The following is a 22,133-nucleotide window of genomic DNA, read 5'->3' on the forward strand; positions in this document are numbered from 1 at the left end:
AAAATTAAAGAAACACATTGATAATAATACAGTAATAGTAGGGGACTTTAACACCCCCACTCAACTGCAATGGGCGGATCGTCTAACAGATCAACAAGGAAATGGGGTTTGAATGACACACTGGACCAGATGGACACCACAGATATATTCAGAGCATTCCATCCTCTTTAAAGCGACAGAATACACATTCTTCTCGAGTGCACAGGGAACATTCTCCAGAATAGATCCCATATTGGGTCACAGATCAGGTCTCAACTGGTATCAAAAGATTAGAATCATTCCCCGAATATTTTCAGACCACAATGCTTTGAAACTGGAACTCAATCACAAGGGGAAACTTGGAAAGAACTCAAATACCTGGAGGCTAAAGAGCATCCTGCTAAAGAATGAATGGGTCAACCAGGAAATTAAAGAAGAATTCAAAATTCAGGGAAGGAAATGAAAATGAAAACACAGCTGTTCAAAACCTTTGGGATGCAGCAAAGGTGGTCCTAGGAGGGAAGTACATAGCACTGCGAGCCTTTCTCAAGACACAAGAAAGGTCTCAAATATACAACCTAACCTTACACCTAAAGGAGCTGGAGAAGAACAGCAAATAAAGCCTAAACCCAGCAAGAGAAGTGATTTAATAAAGATCAGAGTAGAAATCCATGAAATAGAAACCAAAAGAACAGTCAGTTGAGCTTCTGGCTCTTAGTTTCAGCTGGGGTGGTGATCTGGGTGTTGGGCTCTCTTTGCCACCAGCCCTGCAGAACACAGTGCTCCATTCCTTCTCTCTGCACATAACCTCCCCTTGATGCTCTAAAAGTATTCATATGCAACTGTTACATAGGACTTTTCTGTACAATGAGCAGCAGTTTCATTCCAGATGGTATATGATGGGTAGTATTTTAAGAATTGACAATCTTTTTGTTTCTCTTTAAGTTTCCATTTGGATCACTGTGGAGCTTTGCCCTGGTTTCTACAGAAGACAAGTTTCAAAGGAAGAACATTTATGACTCATGCCACAAAAGCTATTTATAGATGGCTTCTTTCAGATTATGTCAAAGTCAGGTAAATTGCTTTATTAGATTCATACAGGAATTTGCTTCTACAGAATACATAAAGTTCAAATTGTGGACCCTTTTGTGTTTGGAAGTGAGACACTCTTTTTTACGCACAAGGCTGTCATTAATTTGTCATTCAGTATCAACTCCTTAAATACCCATCGTGAACACAGCACCTTCCTGACCATAAAGTGTTTATGAAGTTTTTACATCCTTAAATCTTTGTAATTTAGTTGAATTATAATGTATGCTAACAATATTTTGTAAACAGAATTTTATTATTTTATTAAAATTTGAGATCAAGTACATGATACACTAATAGAGACTGAAATCTTATTTTAGAGTATTTGATCAAAGCAGATTACTATCTTAAATGAAAAAGATTACTGAGGATTTTTTTTTTCTAGTTATAAGAGGATAATAAAAGTTAGAAGCATTTTTGTGATACCTACAGCATAAATTATTAGCCTTCAAAAGTTTACATCTGTATATTCCAAAAGTAGCTCAGAGGTAATTTGTTATTCTTCAAGTATAAATGTAAAAGAATGGAAGAGTTACCCTTAGTAATTATACTGCTTACCGCTTAAATAATGCTAACCATGTGCAGACATAGTCCTCACTTCTCAACGTATGTTAACTCATCTTCATTTTGACTTCATGCTGTAGGTTCTGTTATGAATCCCATTTTACAGGTGATGAAACTGAGACACATAGAGGTTAGGTAATTTGCCTGTGATGGTCATGGAAAGAAACAAAGCTGGGATTTGGACGCAAGCGATCTGGCACCAGAGTCTGTGGCCTTAACCACCACTCCCTTTTGCTTTTTTAGAAGTACATTAGCATAATTTCCAGGAGAAAACTTACACTACATTTTGTAGAGAAGTCTTTTCACATCCTGATGGGAAACTCTGCTGTGGTTCAACATGTGTGAGTGTTTGAGCGAGTTTATCTGAGGAGTGTTGGGGCAGACAGAAACATTGAGAAATACTATCATAAGAGTACTATGTACTTTGCTTAAAATCATGCTTTATAGCTGTACACACCAAACCTTTTTATTATTATAACTACCGAGTCAAAAAATACCCAAAACGTCCAAGAGATTCTAAGTCGCATAATCCATACACAGTGAAAGAACTTTTGTGGCTGTTCCTCCGATCACAGACAGTCTCTTCGAGTTGAAAGAGTTTAAAAAATCTTGCCCTTAATTGTTTGTGTTGGCCTTTTTAAATATTTAGTAATATATCAGCAGACGACATGCTGTATACAGAGACAGATCTGGAAGAGAGCATGGACAAAATTGAAACCATCAACTTCCATGAAGTTAAAGAAGTTGCAGGAATCAAGTTTTGGTGTTACCACGCGGGCCACGTCCTCGGAGCTGCCATGTTCATGATTGAGATCGCGGGTGTGAAGGTACTCTTGCTCTTATAGCTTCATCCCCAAGAGAAATCCGTGAGAGCTTTGTGCCCCCAAGTGACACTGAAGGAAGTTCCCTAGGACTGCAAGGTGTCAAACACTGAACATAGGATAAAATTTAGTTGATGCTTTTTCCTTTCATTTTTATTTTTTTTTTTTTAAGATTTTATTTATTTATTTATTTATTTAACAGATCACAAGCAGGTGGAGAGGCAGGCAGAGAGAGAGGAAGAAGCAGGCTCCCTGCTGAGCAGAGAGCCCGACGTGGGGCTCCATTGCAGGATCTTGGGACCATGACCCGAGCCGAAGGCAGAGGCTTTAACCCACTGAGCCACCCTGGCGCCCCTGCTTTTTCCTTTTAAATATCACAGTTCATACCCCCACAGTACGACTTCCTGTATCAAAATTAGAAAGAGTAAAGTAAGCTTCTCAAAAGACTAAAGTTCCTTCACGGTGCCATAGGATTGATTCTTTCTAGGGTCCTTTAGAAAAATGATGAGGGCAGAGCTTTCTGTGTAGCTGTACCTGTTTTGCTTTCAACCCTGGTTGGGCATTCCTCTGGCCTTGGTCTTCTGGGATTCAACAGGAAGCCCCAGAAAGGGATGGGGTGTTGCATGAGTGACAGGTATTCATCAGAATCCTTGCCACCATCCTTGTAAAACCTAGATGGATGACAGCACCAGCTTTTATATCTGCTGCACGTTGGAGTCACTTAGGGACCCTGTTTAAAAATACTCAAGGGGCACCTAGGTGGCTCAGTGGGTAAAGCCTCTGCCTTCGGCTCGGGTCATGATCCCGGGGTCCTGGGATCGTGCCCTGCATCAGGCTCTCTGCTCAGTGGGGAGCCTGCTTCCCTCTCTGTCTCTGCCTGCTTCTCTGCCTACTTGTGATCTCTCTCTCTCTGTCAAATAAATGAATAAAATCTTAAAAAAAAAAAAAATACCCATCAGGGCACCTGGGTGGCTCAGTGAGTTAAGCCGCTGCCTTCAGGTCATGATCTCAGGGTCCTGGGATCGAGTCCCACATTGGGCTCTCTGCTCAGCAGGGAGCCTGCTTCCCTTCCTCTCTCTCTGCCTGCCTTTCTGCCTACTTGTGATCTCTCTCTGTCAAATAAATAAATAAAATCTTAAAAAAAAAATACTCATCAAATCAGATTCTGAGGGTATGGCCTTGGCCTTTTTTTCCTTCCTTTTTAAGTTTTCTAGGTGATTCCTCTGTGTAGGCAGGGCTGAGAGTCAATGCTCTGGAGTAATATTGCCTTGAATTGTTAGCAGCTGCTCATTGATTTGAACTGTATACACATCCAGTTGTACTAAGTACTACTAAATCATTTATCCTTACCATTTGCTCAGAGGCACAAAAAATAAGCAGAAAGCCCAAATGCAGATCTGAACTCCCATGTGAAATTTGATGCATACCCTGTGTTTTTGTCTTACACTTTAGATGGTTTCCATATACCTCCGTAGATTTCTTTCCTCATCATGCCCTTTTTGTCCCCGGTGTTCAGAGCATTTCTTGGGTTTATAAAAGCACAGGTTGTCGGTGCTGGGTGCGTCTGGGAGTGTATCATTCCCCCAAGTTAGAGTGAATAATGGAAACACTGGGTGGTTTGTGTAACTCAACTGAGATATACACTTTTAATTAAACATAATTAAGTACTGCATCTAAATTTCATCAGTTGTAGGCTGTTTTTTCTACTGAACATCACCTTAAGATTTTATGAGCTTAATGTCTTCACTAGTAAAACAAAACCTTCCAAAATCCTAACTGTCTAGCTTTATTTTTTTCACAGCTTTTGTATACAGGTGATTTCTCAAGACAAGAAGACAGACACTTAATGGCAGCTGAAATTCCCAATATTAAACCTGATATTCTTATTATTGTAAGTATTTGTGCTGTTTGTTTTAATTAGTGTAATGGAAGCAGGATTTTTTCCAGTGGGGAAAAAATATGATATCATTTTCATAATATTAGTTATCAGATGTAAATGAACTAGTGTTTTTTTTTTTTAATTTTTTTTTTTTTTTAATTTTTATTTGAGAGAGAGAGCAAGAGAAAGCACAAGCAGAGAGAGGGGTGCAGGGAGAGGGAAAAGCAGGTTTCCTGCTAAGCAGGGAGCCTAATGCAGGGCTCGATCCCAGGACTCCACTGGGATCATGACCTGAGCCGAAGGCAAACTCTTCACCAACTAAACCACCCAGGCGCCCCTACTAGTATTTTTAACTTTTAATTTTTATTTATTTATTTATTTATTTATTTTGCTTCTCTTAGCTCAGCTCCACCTTCTTGCTGTTCAATGTGTTAACTCTGGTCTCCTATCAGAGATGATAGGCCACCTCCTCTAAAGACTTAGTATTTTCATCTAAGAGAATTACCCCAAATTCACAGAACATCTTAAGGGGGTTGTATAGAAATGGTGTGACCCCACTGCCTTTTCCATGGTCACTGTCTTTCAGCTCATCACCCCTGCTAACTTTCTATGTGTGTGTGGTCCAGCTGCCTGCTAGTTTGCAAGTCACTGTCCAGAGCTTTTGGCTTTTGATGAGGGGTAGGGTGGTGGCTGATGAGAAATTAAAAAATGTGTATTGGTGACAGTGAGGTCAGGGATTAGGAGAGAGATCTTTTGGGCCTATGGTATATATATATATGGTATATCTCAAATATATTTAGTAAGATGGAAGAACTGTCTGTCTCTCCCACACCACCTGTAACATCCCCCAACCACCCAAGTATGAGAGACCCCGGCATATTGCTGTCCCTAAGCAACACATAAAGGAATTCATTTTCACTCAGCTAATGGTACCCCACATATAAATTGATCTTAATTTAAGGGGAGCTTTGTGTTGTTTTTTTAACCATCAGAAAAAAGTTATTTTCATTATATCTGGTACTTTAGAGCAGTACCTCTCAAATTTTGATGTTGCATATGAATCACCTGGTCATACCGTTAAAATACAGACTTGGATTCAGTAAGTCTGGGCTGGGGCCTAATATTTAGCACGTCTAACAAGCCCCCGGGGACGCCCATGCTGCTGGCCAGTGGGCCAGACCTAGTGAGGTTTAAGGGATATTCTTAAACAGAACTATTAGAAACAATATCTATTTATGTTTTACAGGCTCTGATTTATCAAAGATGGGAGAAATACCCCTTTTCCCATCCATGGAAAGCAAGATGGTTTAAAAAAGAATTATCTTGGGGCGCCTGGGTGGCTCAGTGGGTTAAGCCGCTGCCTTCGGCTCAGGTCATGATCTCAGGGTCCTGGGATCGAGTCCCACATCGGGCTCTCTGCTCAGCAGGAAGCCTGCTTCCCTTCCTCTCTCTCTGCCTGCCTCCCTGCCTACTTCTGATCTCGCTCGTCAAATAAATAAATAAAATCTTAAAAAAAAAAATTATCTTGAATAGGGAAGATTCAGTTTTAAATTTTTTCCTGATTCCTCTTTCTAAAAAGTTCTTACTGCAGAGGCAGATCTGAATTCTAACGTTTTTAGTTGCTCTTCTTTCCAGTTAGTATTATAACAGTGTGTTCAAGTAAATGGCATGTTAATGGAGAAATGAATCACTTTGCCGCTGCATTTTACTGATGTTTAACTTTCGTATTCTTTGGGAATCGTCATTCTTGGTCTCATACTTCCGACGTGTCATTTAGGAATCTACTTATGGGACCCATATCCATGAGAAGCGTGAGGAGCGAGAAGCAAGATTCTGTAACACTGTCCACGACATTGTGAACAGAGGGGGCAGAGGTCTCATTCCCGTCTTTGCTCTTGGAAGGGCTCAGGAGCTGCTCTTGATTTTAGGTACGCTTTTTCCTTTTACGGGGGGGATTCTCAAAATCTTGGACTGCCTTTCTATCAAGATAATTGCCTGGCCTCGGATAGGTCATTCTGCCTTTCTGGGCTTCAGTTTCTGCCTCTAAAAATGTAATGCTGTAAAAGCCCAGAGGAACAGTGACCCTTGGGCACCTCTACTGGGAATATAAGTGGTTCCCTTTTCTGGAAGTTGCCAACAGCCTCAGAACTCTGCAGTGAGCTGAGTCCTAAAAATATGTCACCCTTTGACCCAGCAGTACCACCTGTGGGAATAAATGATACAAAGAAAATTTTATCATTAAGGGTATTCATCATTTTAGTAGTTTTTAAAAAGATTCATTTATTTATTTTAGAGAGGGAGAGAGACAGGTTGGGGGGCTGGGGCAGAGGGAGAAAATCTTGAAGTAGACTCCACGGATCGAGGAGCCCGATGCAGGGCTCAATCCCGTGACCCATGAGGTCATGACCTGAGCCAAAACCAAGAGTCAGATGCTCATCTGAGCCACCCGGGAGCCCCCATCATTTTAGTATTTTTAAAGAACTATCATGCCAGTAAATACCACCTTGTAGGAAAAAAGTCTTATCACAGTTGAGTAATTGTATACTTTCACATAAGGTATCATTTGAACAAAACAATTAGGGTTCAAAACAATATATACTCCAGTCCTAGTTAAAAATACACAGATGAGGGGCGCCTGGGTGGCTCAGTGGGTTAAGCTGCTGCCTTCGGCTCGGGTCATGATCTCAGGGTCCTGGGATCGAGCCCCGCATCGGGCTCTCTGCTCATCAGGGAGCCTGCTTCCCCCTCTCTCTCTGCCTGCCTCTCTGTCTACTTGTGATCTCTGTCTGTCAAATAAATAAATAAAATCTTTAAAAAAAAATACACAGATGACTGGTAAGATGTTAAATCTGGACAGTGAGAAAGTGGATGATTTCTTTTTCCTGCTTTTCTCTATTTTCCAAATGCTTCAATGAGCATATGTAACTGTTTGTAACCAGAGGACAATGGGTGTCACTCTCTGCGTATATTTATACTTAATGATCCTTCTAACTCGAACATTCTGTGACGCTGTTTGGGGAAAGCACTCCCCTTAAAGACTGTGTTTGCAGCTTCAGTGTGAAGAGCTAGAAATGGTGACATCAAGCTCTTGCCCTCACCTCCATCAGTAGGATGATAAGGATAAGTCTGTCCCTATTACACTGGGAAGGAAAAATGGGGAGAATCATCCGTGAGCAATAGGACGTAGTAGGGGCAGCATTTCTGGCATCCCTAGTCAGTCCAGGTTTCTCCCAGCCTTTTTTTCTCACTGCGCGTCAAACTCATCCTTAGAAGTGTTGAACTGATTGTGAGATGGAGCCGTGCGTAGGGCTCCGTGCTCAGTGGGGGACCTGCTTGGATTCTCTCTCTCCCCTGGCTCCTGCTCTCTCGAAAATAAATAAAATCTTTAAAATAAGCTAAATAGAGGCGCCTGGGTGGCTCAGTCGTTAAGCGCCTGCCTTGGGCTCAGGTCATGATCCCAGGCTCCTGGGATCAAGCCTGCTTCTCCCTGTCTCACGTCCCCCCTGCTTGTGTTCCCTCTCTCTGTGTCTCTCTCTGTGAAATAAATAAATAAAATCTTTTTAAAACTAAAATAAGGTAAATTAATAAATGAAAAGTCTCCATAACAAAGTAATTTAAAGAACAGAGGAAACTGGGAAGGGGAAACCATGTTGTTACCATCACATTGGGTTGCCGGATTCAGCATATAAAAATATAGGACAGCCAGCTAAACTTGAATTTCAGATAAATAACAAATAATATTTTAGCACAAGTGTCTCAAATATTTAATACACATTCTTACCCTGGAAACCTTTTTTTCTTTTATATAAAATTCAAGTTTAACTTGGCATTCAGCATTTTTCTCTGGCGAGACTACCATCAGGGCATGTGTTCTGGTTCCTTTTCTGAACCAGGACTGCTCTACTCGGTTGCTTATTCCTTTTCCCCTAAATTCTCCCTTTTGATGTAGCAAAACAGACAGGATGGTCATTGGGATGAGTGGTTTCAAACTTCTTCTGTGTTCTAGCCATATGATCTTGAGGCCAACTTATTTAACTTTTCTTTGACATTTGAAATTTGTCCGTAAAAATACAAAAAAATAAGAGAAGTGATATGACCTTGGGATGTAGTATGCATTGCAAGGTATTTGAGAAATATATGAAAGTGTATAGAAAACTTTGACGCTATTAACTTTAATTACATCTGTAAAAACATGAGCAGAATAAACTGGAGGGCAAAGCAGGAAATAGATTTGTCACATTGCATGACAGGAAAAGTCCCTGTCCTACAGAGTTTTCACTAAGACAAGTAGAAAAAATAGCATTCCCAACTCTTCAACCTTTTTTAAAGCCTGTTTCCTAATCTATAGGATGGAGATGACTCTTCATAAGGTTGTTTTTAAAAATTAGAAATAATATGTAGGGTGTCTGGGTGGCTCAGTCGTTTAGTATCTGTCTTCGGCTCAGGTCATGATCCCAGTGTCCTGGGATCGAGCCCCACATGGGGCTCCCTGTTCAGTGGGGAGCCTGCTTCTCCCTCTCCCACTCCCCCTACTTGTGTTCCCTCTCTCGCTGTGTCTCTCTCTGTCAATTAAATAAATAAAATCTTCAAAAAAATAAAAGGAAATAATAAATGTAAATTGGATACTAGGCACTTAATACATTTCCTAAATGCAGGTGTGCCTAGGAGAATAAATGATATCTTTTGGCCATTCTACTCTTAAAATATTTTGGAATTTAATGAGAGTTTTCCTCTAAAATGAGACTTCTTTAAAGGTGTATTGCCCACACAGTTTTCCTTTATTATCAGCAACTGGCAGCTTTTTAAAAAATATAGTCAAACAATAATGTGACTATCCTGTTTTTTGTTGTTGTTTTTAAAGATTCTATCTGTGTATTTGACAGAGAGATATCCCAAGTAGGCAGAGAGGCAGGCGGGGGGGTTGGCGTGGGAGGCAGGCTCCCTGCCTAGCAGAGAGCTGGATATGGGACTCGATCCTAGGACCCTGAGATCATGACCTGAGCCAAAGGCACAGGCTTAACCCACTGAGCCACCCAGGCGCCCTGACTATCCTGTTTTTAAGTGTTCAGTAACAGTTTTAACTCTGGCAGCCCTGTTTTGTAACTAACAAAGTCTGACTACAAAAAGCCTAATTTTGATAAGTCTTTGAAATATTGAGAGTACATTTCTATTTAAAGCTATGCCAGAATTTAGTGTCCCTCTAAGGTAATAAATTATGGTTTGTTACTCACCGTAAACTTCTATGTTTTTAAAAGCTTCCATGTGATCACAATGTTCTTTTCAGGAAATAAGTTTTGATTTTGTAAGCTTAATTAGAGCCAGGCTAATTTTCTTGAACTTTAAAATATGTTAAACAAAATGAAAAGGAAACCTGCTGAATGGGAGAAGATATTTACAAATCATACATCTGATAAAGGGTTAATGACCAAAATATATAAAGAACCTGCACAACTTAAAATTTTAAAAAAACCTGATTTTAAAAAAGGGCAGAGGACTGGAAGAAGTGTTTTCCACAGAAGACATCCTGATGGCCAACAGGCCCATGAAAAGATGTCCAACATCACTCGTCATCAGGGGAACTGCAAATCAGAACCATAGTGAGACACCACCTCACACCTGCCAGATTGGCTATGGCTATTTCCAAAAAGACCAAAAAAAAAAAAAAAAAATGAAAGATGTTGGTGAGCATATGGAGAAAAGGGAACCATTGTGCACTATTGGTGGGAATGTAAATTGGTGCAGCCACTGGAAAACAGTTTGGAGGCTCCTCAAAAAATAAAAACTAGAAAGGCCATACAATCCAGCAGCCCTACTTCTGGGTTTTTATCAGAGAAAATGAAAACACCAGTGTAAAGACATAGTTCATTGCAATATTGTTTACAATAAAGCCAAGACATGAAATGACTTAAGTGTTCATTGATGAATGAATGATAAAGAAGATGGGGTACATAGAGACAATGGACAGTGTTACTCCGCCATAAAGAAGAACTGTCTCTCCGTTTGCAACGTGTGTGGACCTAGAGGGTATTAAGCAGCGAAATAAGTCAGAGAGAAAGACCGTATGACTTCACTTAACATGTGGAATCTAAAAAACAGATGAACAAACCAACCAAGCAGAAAGAGGCTCTTAGATACAGGAAACAGACTGTTAGTTACCAGAAAAGGGAGGGCTTAGGGTTTGAGCGAAATAGGTAAAGGGGATTAAGATGTACAAATTTCCAGTTAGACGATAAAGATGTTACGGAAATGCTGTCCATGGCATCGGGAATGTAGTTAGGGGTATTGTAAAAACTTTAGTGACTGGTGATAGCTAGACTTACCATGGGGATCATTTTGTAGTCTATAAAAAATACTGAATTGCTGTGAAATACACCTGAAATAGGATATCATATGTCAATTGTACCTCAATTTGAAAAAAAAAAAAAAACGTTAGCCTAGCGAGGGCTGGGCACGTAGGAAGCCTTCAGAGCCTGGAAATTACTCCCTCGGCTCCATGATAGCCTCTGCCCCTTGCCCCAGAGCTAGAGCACAAGAGAGGCCAACATGTGTTGAATGAAGAAGCACCCTTTCCAACCAGAGGCTGCATCCCAGAGCCTTGGACCCCCTGTGGGTATCAAATCCTAGCTGCCCACATTCTGCTGTGTGCATCTCAGGCAAGGGATTTGTATTTCTGAGCCTCTGTTCTTTCTGTAAGATGTGGTCTGTGGGCGCCGACACTCTGGGAACCCTGCTCAGCACTCCCAGTAGATGGCAGCCGCTGCCTATGCTGCTCGCCTCCCTGCCTCCGAGCTGCAGGGCCACTAGGGAAGCCAAGGGGCAGGAGTTAGAGCCTGGATTACAAGCAGCCTATAGCAAGCTGACTGACTGAAGCAAGACTGAATGTATGGGAAGGTATTCGTGTCCCCAGACTGTCCAGGAACAATGGGAAGCCGGCACAGAACAGGGCCTCTCCTGTGGGCAGAAGGCAAGATCCGCTAGCAATGTGTCCCAGGAAGGACCCCCCACTTACTGTTACCTGGGTATCCACAGGCAGGGCCAAGGGCCCCTGTGAGAGGCCTACCAGGTGCAGAGCCACAAGGACGAGGCCTCCTGCTGAAAGGAGATGACCTCAAGGAAAACAACCAAGTTCCAAGACCAGCAGCCCCACCCCCCACTTTCCATCCCTGTGCACAGCAGTGTCTTAAATGTGGCTCACCCTTAATCAGGGTGATAATTACTGCAGACGTAGCGGGCATGTTGAAGAAATTGTGAGCTCATAATCAAATTGTATTTCTAATCCTCCAGGGGGTTCCAAACCTTGATATCTCTGCTATTAATACATAAATTAGTCATTTATAGAAATTGTGAGAGAGAGAGATATATGTAGTTGTATAAATATGTAAGTATTTATATATATAGGTTTGTAAATCCACATATACATAATTCTATGCTTTATTTCTTGGTTGTCTGAATTTCTTAAAATTCATTTATTATTTGAACTTTTTACCCCACATAACAAAATGAAATTTGTTTCTTATAAAATCTGTCTAGATGAGTACTGGCAGAATCACCCAGAACTCCATGACATTCCCATATACTACGCGTCCTCTTTAGCCAAGAAGTGCATGGCCGTGTACCAGACGTATGTAAATGCCATGAATGACAAAATCCGCAAACAGATCAACATCAATAATCCCTTTGTTTTCAAGCACATTAGTAACCTCAAGGTGAGTGCTGGGGAGGGACCCGGGATCATAGGTGAGTCAGCAGCACTCACAGCCGCCTGCCATCAATTCCGGGGCCCAGTCCTTCTTGCCGAGGTCTCGCTGTTTCTCTGGCCGGCACCGTTTTTCTGCAGGAAGACAATAATTTAGCAATTGGCATTCTTTCCTGCTTCAACAGTTTTTGCCCCTTGTTCCAAATCTGCATACATTCTCAGTATTTCCTATGCTGATTAAGTTGGGTCTCTCAGCCATAGAAATAGGAAGTCCTGATGAGGAAAATACCTTACGTTATGTATTAAGTTTTTCTATTCTTGCTCTAACCTAATCGTCTTTTCGATTCCCATTACCCATTCCATCTACGAAAACTTCCGTGTTTACTTTTGTAGAGCATCCAATAAACAATAAAACCTTATTTTCTTTAGTTAAAAAAATAGTTTTAGGGACTCCTGGGTGGCTCAGATCGTTGGGCATCTGCCTTCGGCTCAAGTCATGATCTCCAGATCTTGGGATCGAGCCCCACATTGGCTTCTCAGTTCAGGGAAGAGTCTGCTTCTCCCTCTCGCTCTGCCTCTCCCCCTGCTTATGCTCGCTCTCTCTCTCTCTCTCTGTCTCAAATGAGTAAATCTTTTTTAAAAAATAGGTTTAGAAAAATACTGTTTTATTAAAACTAATGCTTTAATCTTAGAAATAATGCCCCAAATAATTGAGGTTATAAGTAATTTTCTAGTTATAAATGGGTTCTATTCATAAAATACTGTTTTTTAAGTTACTTTTTAAGAATTAGAGCCAAGTTTTCCCTAGAAACAACGTTGAACTTTTTGGTTGGATTTCTAGGCCAGCTCAAAATACTCATGAAGCACACAAGGCCATTGTGAGTGGGGAAAATTCTTTCCGAGTTCTATCTTGGACAGATAGAAAGCCGTTTGACTCTTGCTTTTTTCCTGCCCACATATCTAGCAAAGAAAATGATCCTATTCCTGCCCATTAATACCAGCAGGAGGTTTAAAAGGTCCCTGTGAACTAACTGCCTTTTATCACTTTGTTCCCCTTTTATTCCTAGCCTAAATTGTTTAGGATCTTAGAAACTGGACTTAAAATATTTACTAGTCTCATCGAGACCCTTTCAGTAGTGTGATTAATCTTTTTACATAGCTTTTTGTTCTTTAAAAACGAGGAATGCCTTGCCAAACCCTGGTACTCAGCATGCCTCTACCTTTCCTTTTTCCCCTCCTAGAGCATGGATCATTTCGATGACATTGGCCCCAGCGTCGTCATGGCCTCCCCAGGCATGATGCAGAGTGGCTTATCCAGGGAGCTCTTTGAAAGCTGGTGCACGGATAAGAGGAACGGCGTCATTATAGCAGGGTACTGTGTGGAAGGGACACTTGCCAAGGTCAGCCATGGTCTTAGACCACTGTGTTCTTCCTAATCAGAATTGCCAAGGTGGCACAATAAAGCCTGAGAAGCGCCCATCCAGTCTCAGTAAAAACTATGAAAAGGAATCGATTTGAGACAGATGCAAAAACATGGATGCCCTCATTCACTGAAGAAGAAGTTTGCCAATGTGTGTCCTCTTGAAAAGTCACAGGAGGGTGTCTGGGTCGATTGCCTGTCTTCCTGCTGACACGCACAGTCGATGCTGGCCTGGGGATGTGCACATGGTGGGAAATGCGTGCAGAGCTCCAGAGGCCGTTTCTGAACATCCCAGCCTCGCATCCTCTTATTTCCTCTTTGTAGAACTTGCCTTATTTTTTAAAATACCTTGTGATTCCCCAGTTTGACCGTTTTTATTATTTTAGGGTATTCTCAAGTCACACCATGTTGGCCATGTATTTAAAATAGATTTCCAGAACAGAAACACATCTGTCTGAAAAGTGACTTTTTAGAGCAGGACAATAGCTGGGAATCCAAGTTTGCCTTTCTGGCCATAAGTTACAATTGCCACTTCCAGTACTCCAAGTACATTGAATTTTAGTTAACCTGCTTACTTTCCTGATTAAATATTTGCTTGACCAAGAAAATAAGTATTTGATATTTACTAAGTCAATGGTTAGAATGCTTTTCGTGCTAAAGGTCCCAAATTTAACGTAAGAGTTTGTGGCTGCATTAACAAATAGAAAATGTACTTTTCTTTTCTGATTGGGTAGTTTATTTGCTTTGTTTCTTTTATTTTTGTTTTGTTTTGTTTTTTAACAGCATATCATGTCTGAGCCAGAAGAAATCACTACCATGTCTGGACAGAAGTTACCACTGAAAATGTCTGTTGATTACATTTCTTTCTCTGCTCACACAGATTACCAGCAAACCAGTGAATTTATTCGTGCTTTGAAACCGCCTCATGTGGTTAGTCTATGACTTTGACTTATAACGTTAAAGAGGAAGAAAACATACCCAAGAAACCGCAGCTGGTTTTCAAATCAAACACTGCCTATCATTAAGGTGGCCTTTTTCATAGAGCGTTTCTGGGAGCACTTGGACCTGGCCTTTGCAGCTCCCTTCTGAGTTAGGCAAGCTGTGCGCTCTGTCTCCATTTACCCGAAGTCCCTCATCAGATCCCCTAATCCCAACTCCACTGCTCTTTCTGTCATTTTCTGCGGCCTCTCCCGTAACCTAAGAGCACAGGTTTTGCTTGTAACTGCTTGTTTTGAATCTCAGCTCCATCTCTTACATGCTGGGTAACCTTGGGCAAGTTACTTAACCTCTCTGTGCCCTATTAGTAATTAGGGATAATAATACCTCATAAGGTAATTGTGAAGAAGGGATGAGAGAACATAGATCTGAAGCATGTAACATGGTACCTGGCAGGGAGTAAATGCTTAATAAAATGGAAAGAAGAGAAAGATCATCTAATAGTAAAAATTCAAGATCCAAATAGATATGAAATCACATAGCTCCTTACTGATGTGATTTGTTTATGTTTGTAAGTTTCATGTAATACAAAAGTAACAATTCTGTTTTGGTGGGATTGGGGAGGTATAAGGGGAAAGCTTAAAAAAGGTATTTTTAATCAACAGAACACCTTGGGAATTTTGGGCAGGGAGAAACAGATGAAGTGTGCTTTCTAGATTTATTGAAAAGTAGTTTAGAGGAAATAACCTTTTGCTAGTCTTTTTCTCCTTAAATTTTTTCATTGTGGTAAAATATATGTGACATGGAAGTCGCCATTTTTATCTGTACAGTTCCATGGTTTCAATCACATTCACAGTGTTGTGCAACCGTCACCAACCCCTATTCCCAAACCTTTTCATCGCCCCAAACAGAAACTGCCTACTCAGCAAAAATTCCCCATTTCCTCCTCCCCAGCCCCAGGTAACCTCCAGTTTACTTTCTGTCTCTCTGGATTTGCCTGGCGTAGACAGTGCATGTCAGTGAAATCTTACAGCACTTAACAGAATGCGTTCAAGGTCGGTCCGTATAGTCGCATGAATCCGACTCCCTTTGTGTGGGTGAACAATGTTCCACTGTCCGTATAGACCACACGCAGGCACGCGGTGTACACACGCCCCGGTGAACCCTGACCCGTGAGCATCTGTGTGAGGCCCTGTTCTCACTCCTTCAGTATATGAACCGAGGAGTGGGCTCGCCGGCTCGGAGTCTCGTTCAGCTTCCCGAGGTGGCTGCGCCATTCTGCGTCCCCCCGCCCCTGCCAGGGCACAAGTGTTCCCATTTCTCCACATCTTCGCCAACACTTGCCGTTGCCTTTTGTAATCACAGCTGCTCCTAGTGAGCATGAAGTGGCATCTTGTGGTTTTGGTTCTCACTTTCCTAATGACTCGTGGTATTGAGCGTCCTTTCCTGTGCTCTTGTGTTAATTTTTGAGTTATTTCTGGCCTGGGAGTCCTCGCAGGGCTTTCCCAGTGGCCCTTACTCAGTAAGCAGAGTCTTGGGTGGAGAAAGATTTCTCGCCTCCTCTTTAGCTGTGCGAACTGTCGGATTTCGTGACGTGTGGGCCCCTCCCAGGCCCCCTCGTGTATGTGGGTCACGGATGCACTCGCACGTGTTAACGCCGGCGAGGAGGGACCGCACTGCCCTTTCTGTCGGCTCCACCGCCTCTTCCTCAGTCCCATTTCATTGCTCTCCAGGCTCGCTCTCTGCCGACAGCTTAAATTCCTGGATTGAACTCGATGCTTGCTTTCCTTCAGTAACCAGGTCAGCAACAGTATGATCTGCATGATAGAGTAACAGTAGTATTAGGGGTAACGACAAGTAACAGCTAGTGTTTATTACTTACCATGTGCCAAGTACTATACCCATGTTTTAAGTAATCTCTCCACCTGACACAGGGCTCGAACTCATAACCCTGAGCTCAAGAGTCACGTGCTTTACTGACTGAGCCAGCACGGCACCCAGTACTCTGGTTTACATGTATCAACTTGCTTACCCCTTACAACCAACAACTGTTTGTAGATGAGAAAATTGAGATGTTAAGTAACTTGCCCAAGTTGACATAGCTCAGAAGTGTTTAAGGAGCCAGGATTTGTGTTTGAGTGCCAGACCTCAAGGTCAGGGCTCCTTACTCAGCCATACGCCTCTGCCCGGTAGTAACTGCTGGGTAGGCTTCTGTGAGCCCTGGCGAGAAATCATCTGCCAGGAGTCTGTAGGTTAAGAATGATCTGTCTTGTAAAATACAGATTATAGAAGTGAATGGAGAGAGGCCGGTATCTAATACAGTTATTGTAAATACCCCTCAAAGGCAGTTTCATTTGGTTCAGAAATATCTTATTTGGTATTACTATAATAAATGGAAGAAAATACCAGAAGTCTTTTTCTTCCCCCCATAAGAAGCTTCTTTTGAACGTCTTGTATTAAGAGACCTAAAGGAAACTCTATTAGTAAGAGTAGCAATGGTTTCGTGCAAGAATCCTGCATCTGAAGCCAGTGGGGGTTACATATGTCACGGGCGCTGTCCTTTACAGTCGAGCATAGAAGTCTGGAAAAAGTCCAGCTTCCATAAAGTTGTGTAGCTCACTAGTGGAAACACCTGAAGTAGAAGGGTCTTTACTCTCTTAAAATAGTTCCACTTCAGGATTTTTAAAGCCAAGCAGAATGAAAATAACTGTACAAGTTTGACTGACAGGAGGTCCTTCAAAGTTGTTAAGTTTAATAACGTCAAGTATATGTCTGTTTCATGTACTGAAGTCAGATGGGGGCCATCGTGAAGCCGCACTCAGCATATTTCCCTGTGGCCTCTTACATTCATTCTCTGTAGATTTTAGTCCATGGAGAACAAAACGAAATGGCCAGATTGAAAGCAGCCCTCATTCGAGAATATGAGGACAACGATGAAGTTCACATAGAGGTTCATAATCCTCGGAATACAGAAGCTGTGACCTTGAATTTCAGAGGAGAAAAACTAGCCAAGGTAAAAAGGTTGTGGTTTCTAATCTTATCCAGGTCTTTCTAAAAGGAAATGTATGCTTCTTAAAAATAATAGTCTTCTTTTCATCAAAGCAAGTTAATGTCCTTAATGATGATTTCTCTCTACTTAGTATAGTATAAGAATTTTATCCATATGCTTTTTTAGGTCTTCTGGTCCTACTAATTCATTTCTTCACACAGAAAGTTTTCAAGTACATTAGATCTTAGTGCAGTTGAATTTGATAGCTTTGTTTTCTGGCTTTTGTTTTTGTTTATTTTTTAAGGTTTTATTGACTTTTTGAGAGTGCAGAGGGAGAGTGAGAGGGAGAAGCAGCCTCTCTGCTGAGCAGAGCACAATGTGGGACTCGATCCCCGGACCCTGAGATCATGACCTGAGCCCAAGGCAGAGGCTTAACCAGCCGAGTCACCCAGGCGCCCCTGCATTTGATAGCTTCGTAATCCTCGTCTCTACTTCTTTTCTTCCCTGTGTCTGAGAATAAACAAATATTTATTACTGTTTTATTACTATATCTAATAGTGTTCTGTCCACTGCTGTTTTTCCAGAAGAATCTAAAGATGGCTCATGTGTTTAAACATAAATGTGGAATGAAGGAATATATAAAAAAAACTGAAAAAATTTGTCCATTTTTGATGTGAAATACAGTGTTTTCAGGATTTAAAAATAAAATAGTTAAAAACCTTACCTGAGGGCGCCTGGGTGGCTCACCATTGGTTAAGCCACTGCCTTCGGCTCAGGTATGATCCTGGAGTGCCAGGATTGAGTTCCGCATCAGGCTCCCTGCTTGGTGGGGAGTCCGCTTCTCCCTCTGACCCTCCCCTTCATGCTCTCTCTCTTATTCTCTCTCTCTTTTTAAAATCTTAAAAAAAAAAAAAAATCTTACCTGAGATTTTAGAGGGATGCTATAAGGTATCTGTATTTGTCCTTCCTGTTAAGACTTTTTTTTAAGATACGTCTAAGGAAAACTTTTTCATGATTTATCTGAAGTTTTAAATATCAGACATGTATTAATGAGCAACTTTACAGCAATTCTTGTAATACATAGTGAGCCAGATGTAAGAAGGCTAAATGACGAATATTCTTCCTTGCAGTGAGTTCACGAGGAAAAAAGTCAGCAAAAGCTAAGATGTGAGGCTAAAGAAGGACAGATGATTGTGTTTCCTCCTCAATTAACTCCTATTCACAAAACTTTCCAGCAGCCAGTTTAATGGAAGCGACCTTGTACCTATAGAAAAATGTATTTAGTGAGCAATCTAAGAATTGAATTTCCCCAACTCTGCTGGTTGAGATTTGGGGAGGGGGGACTATTTTATAGTCTTACAATTTAGGAGAGGCGGAGTTGAACAAAATTAAGCTGATTTCTTTAGAGCAGGACTTTTCAGAGTTTTTATTTTTTTTTTAAGATTTTATTTATTTATTTGACAAAAGTGTGTGTACAAGCAGGGGGAGCAGCTGGCAGAGGGAGAAACAGGCTCCCCACGGAGCCAGGAGCCTGATGCAGGGCTCGATCTCAGGACACTGGAATCATGAGCTGAGCTGAAGGCAGATGCTTAACTGACTGAGCCACCCAGGTGCCCCCCAGAGTTTTTATTAGGCCATTATGCTTTATAAACCTTCAAGAAATATATTAAGCAGCATTTAAGCATTTTTTTAACTAGAGGGGCACCTGGGAGGCACAGTTGGTTAAGTGTCCAACTTTTCAAATGCCTAATGGTCATCATTATGATTGAGTATCTGAATAATTGCATTTTCCAAAATTCTCTTTCCTCCTCCTCCTTTTTTTTAAAATAGGTCATGGGCTTTTTAGCAGACAAAAAACCAGAACAAGGCCAGCGGGTCTCGGGAATACTTGTTAAAAGAAACTTTAATTATCACATACTTTCTCCGTGTGACCTCTCCAGTAAGTATACTATTAAATGTCAAACATAAATTGATTTTCACATTGGAAGAAAAGCTATGGAAACTTCTCTTCCTAATGGCCAAATCTTAAGTAACAGCCAAGTAATAGAAATTGAGTTAATAATCCACACAGTGTTTGAATTCTTGGTGAACTTTTTTCATAACTGGGAGCATAAGTTCACCTCCAAGGTTAACCGCTCCTGCTGACCCTTGACAAGCCTGTTTTCCACCTTTCACAATGGAGTCGTCGTACTTTTATTTTCTGAAGTAACTGTGGACTCCCCACATGTCCATTTTGATTCTTAAGACCTAGACTTCCACATCGCTTGCTGGGCCTCTACGTTGTGTGCCTGTGTAAATGCTGAGGCCGTTACCTTTGCAGTACATATGGCATTAGGTTAAATAACTGTGCTCCGTTTTATGCATACAGTGCTAATAAAGTATGAGTGCTTTATGAAAGGATAAGAAAAAAGAAAGGAGAAAAATTAAAAAATAAACAGAAAAATTGAAAGAAAGGAGAGAATGTGATCAGTCGGGTGAATAGAACAAAGCCATACACTAGATTGAGGGTGTATTTCGGTCTGTTAGAAGAAACTACATCCCAAAATTTTAAAGAAAGAAAAACATGTATATAAAAACTAAGGTTAAAGACAATGAAAGGATAGAATCTGACTGTAAAAATGAAAATTAGAAAAGATTTTTAAAAAGGAATTGATAAGTTGATTGAAAAAGGAAAAGAAGAAAAATTCAAAAAAAAATAGAGAAAGAAAATAATAAAAAAAATTCAACTTTGAAAGACTAAAGAATCATGGGGAAAAGCCATGAATTCTCCTGTATTCCCCTACCTCTGGAGTTCTGTGGTTCTCACTGATGGGTGAGCGTGGTCCTGGCTGGGTCTTCTTGCTGATCTTCTGGGGGAGGGGCCTGTTGCTGTGATTCTCGAGTGTCTTTGCCAGGGTCCAGGCTAAGCAATCTGCTCGGGTTTCCTCTCGGGAACTTTTGTTCCCTGAATGCTTTTTGCTTTCTGTACAGCTTTGGAGGCCGGCAATGGGCAGCCTCCCAGTCTCTGTCCCAGAGCCCCAGAGCTGAGAGCTCGGGGCCCTACTCCTCATGGCGCCCTCAGAGAAAAGCAGCCAACCCCTCCCGTCTCCCTGGTCTCCGGCCGCACTCCGAGCGCACCCGGCCTGTGACCAAGCGTTTCTGTCTCTGGCGCTCGGCCCCGTTTGGAGTCTCCCAACCCAGCAGCTTCCTGCCGCGCTCCCATGCTGTGCTGCTCCTCCCGGAGGAGGAAGGTGGATCTCTCCGGATCTGCCACTTGTGGGGTCCCTGCTCGAAGAGTAGTGGTCCGAGTGTGCCTTGGATCATGGTTTATGGCAACCCCGAGCTGAGAGCCCCCCTCGGCTCCACCTCTGCCGCTGGCATCCCTGCTCTGACACCTGGGGGCTCTGCCACCGTCAGACACCCCAGGTCTTCCTGTCACCCTGAGGGTCCTGAGACTACACTGTCCCAGCAAGGGTTCCACTCCCTGCCTAGCCTCTAGAGCAACATCCCTCCGTGGAGTGGACTTCTCAAAGCTCCGATTTTGTGCTCCGCTCCTCTCTCGCTTCCTGGCAGCCAGCAGACGGAGGCTCTCCCCGCCGGCCCCACGGTCTGTCTTCCCGTCTGTCTCCTCGGATTCACCTCTCTGCACGTCCCACCTTCCAGAAAGTGGTCGCCTTTCTGTTCCTGGAATTGCTGCTATTCTTTTCTTCCGTCTCCTGTGGAGGTCGTAGGTGTTTAGAATGGTTTGATAACTACCTCGCTGAAATTCTGGGATCAGATGAAATTTAGACCTCCTGCTCCTCCACCATCTTGGACTAGGCCTGTGGAAGGACAAGGAATAGCAGCATTTAGGTAGTCCTCTGTGAGCTGGGCCAGCCGTCAGCTTGGGCACGTGACGCGGTGGGGTATACCTTGTTCCCCTCTCCAGCAGTGAGAGCGGTCCTACTCTGAGCCACGGGTGCTGGAGGGTGTCGGGTGCTGGAGGACTAGGGATGCATTACAAAGCCCAGCCCCAACCCCTGGAAAGCTGCCTCATGAGAGAAGCGTTCTTGTCCAGAGCTGGTCACCGTGCTGATGAGTGACACAGAGAAGTGCCTAAGTATACGAGGAGAGAACCGGCCTAGAAGAGTCGGGAAAGGTTTTGCAGACCAGGCAACACTTGTATCTCACAGTGAAGGATTGTCGGGAGTGGCCAAGCCCAGAAGACAGCAGAGGACAGCTGGCATACTGGCTTGGAGACCTTCAGGGACCTGATGTTTCCAGGGCAGTGAGACTGCTGTCGTATAGCTGAAGCACAAGCTAACTAGTCAGGGATCAGGGGTGGCCATGGGAGTTCAGGGGGGAAATGTAGGGCGGGAACAAATTAAGGAGCACCTCACGCGCTTCCTGAGAAACATGTTCGGATTTACCTTGCTTTAACTCCCCTCCGTCCCTGTACATGCAAATTGTAGGTTGCAGATTGTATTTTGTGCAACTCGTAGTGTTACTTAAAGTGTATTTATTCTGATTTCCTCTTCAGATTATACTGACTTGGCCATGAGCACTGTGAAACAGACCCAAGCCATTCCCTATACCGGCCCTTTTAATTTGCTCTGTTACCAGCTACAGAAATTGACAGGTGTGTATATTTGTTAAAATGCACCGAATTGTTTTCTGCTTTTGAGTAAGATATGTATATATTTGGGAAAGGATGTTATTTAATTTGGGTAATGGTCCAAAAATTTGTACAAATTTTATTTGCACTTTGCTTGAACACGTTATCAGCTTTAGGTGAATTTTTG

At 42.2% G+C, this 22,133-nt stretch overlaps 1 protein-coding gene across 2 annotated transcripts in view; it reads left to right on the forward strand.

Annotated features, from left to right (window-relative positions):
- The window catches only part of CPSF3 (cleavage and polyadenylation specific factor 3), a 45,028-nt gene that overhangs the window by 10,399 nt on the left and 12,496 nt on the right, over positions 1 to 22,133 (forward strand). For both annotated transcript variants that reach the window (XM_032866819.1, XM_032866820.1), the window contains exons 4-13: positions 925 to 1,053; positions 2,282 to 2,459; positions 4,255 to 4,344; positions 6,110 to 6,260; positions 11,863 to 12,038; positions 13,270 to 13,428; positions 14,232 to 14,378; positions 17,245 to 17,397; positions 19,204 to 19,312; positions 21,872 to 21,970. In XM_032866819.1, coding sequence (XP_032722710.1) covers positions 925 to 1,053; positions 2,282 to 2,459; positions 4,255 to 4,344; positions 6,110 to 6,260; positions 11,863 to 12,038; positions 13,270 to 13,428; positions 14,232 to 14,378; positions 17,245 to 17,397; positions 19,204 to 19,312; positions 21,872 to 21,970 — 1,391 coding nt within the window. The remainder of the gene's footprint in view (positions 1 to 924; positions 1,054 to 2,281; positions 2,460 to 4,254; positions 4,345 to 6,109; positions 6,261 to 11,862; positions 12,039 to 13,269; positions 13,429 to 14,231; positions 14,379 to 17,244; positions 17,398 to 19,203; positions 19,313 to 21,871; positions 21,971 to 22,133) is intronic.

Source organism: Lontra canadensis, unplaced genomic scaffold (genome assembly GCF_010015895.1).
Source record: "Lontra canadensis isolate GAN:19392208 unplaced genomic scaffold, GSC_riverotter_1.0 scaffold32, whole genome shotgun sequence".
NCBI lineage: Eukaryota > Metazoa > Chordata > Mammalia > Carnivora > Mustelidae > Lontra > Lontra canadensis.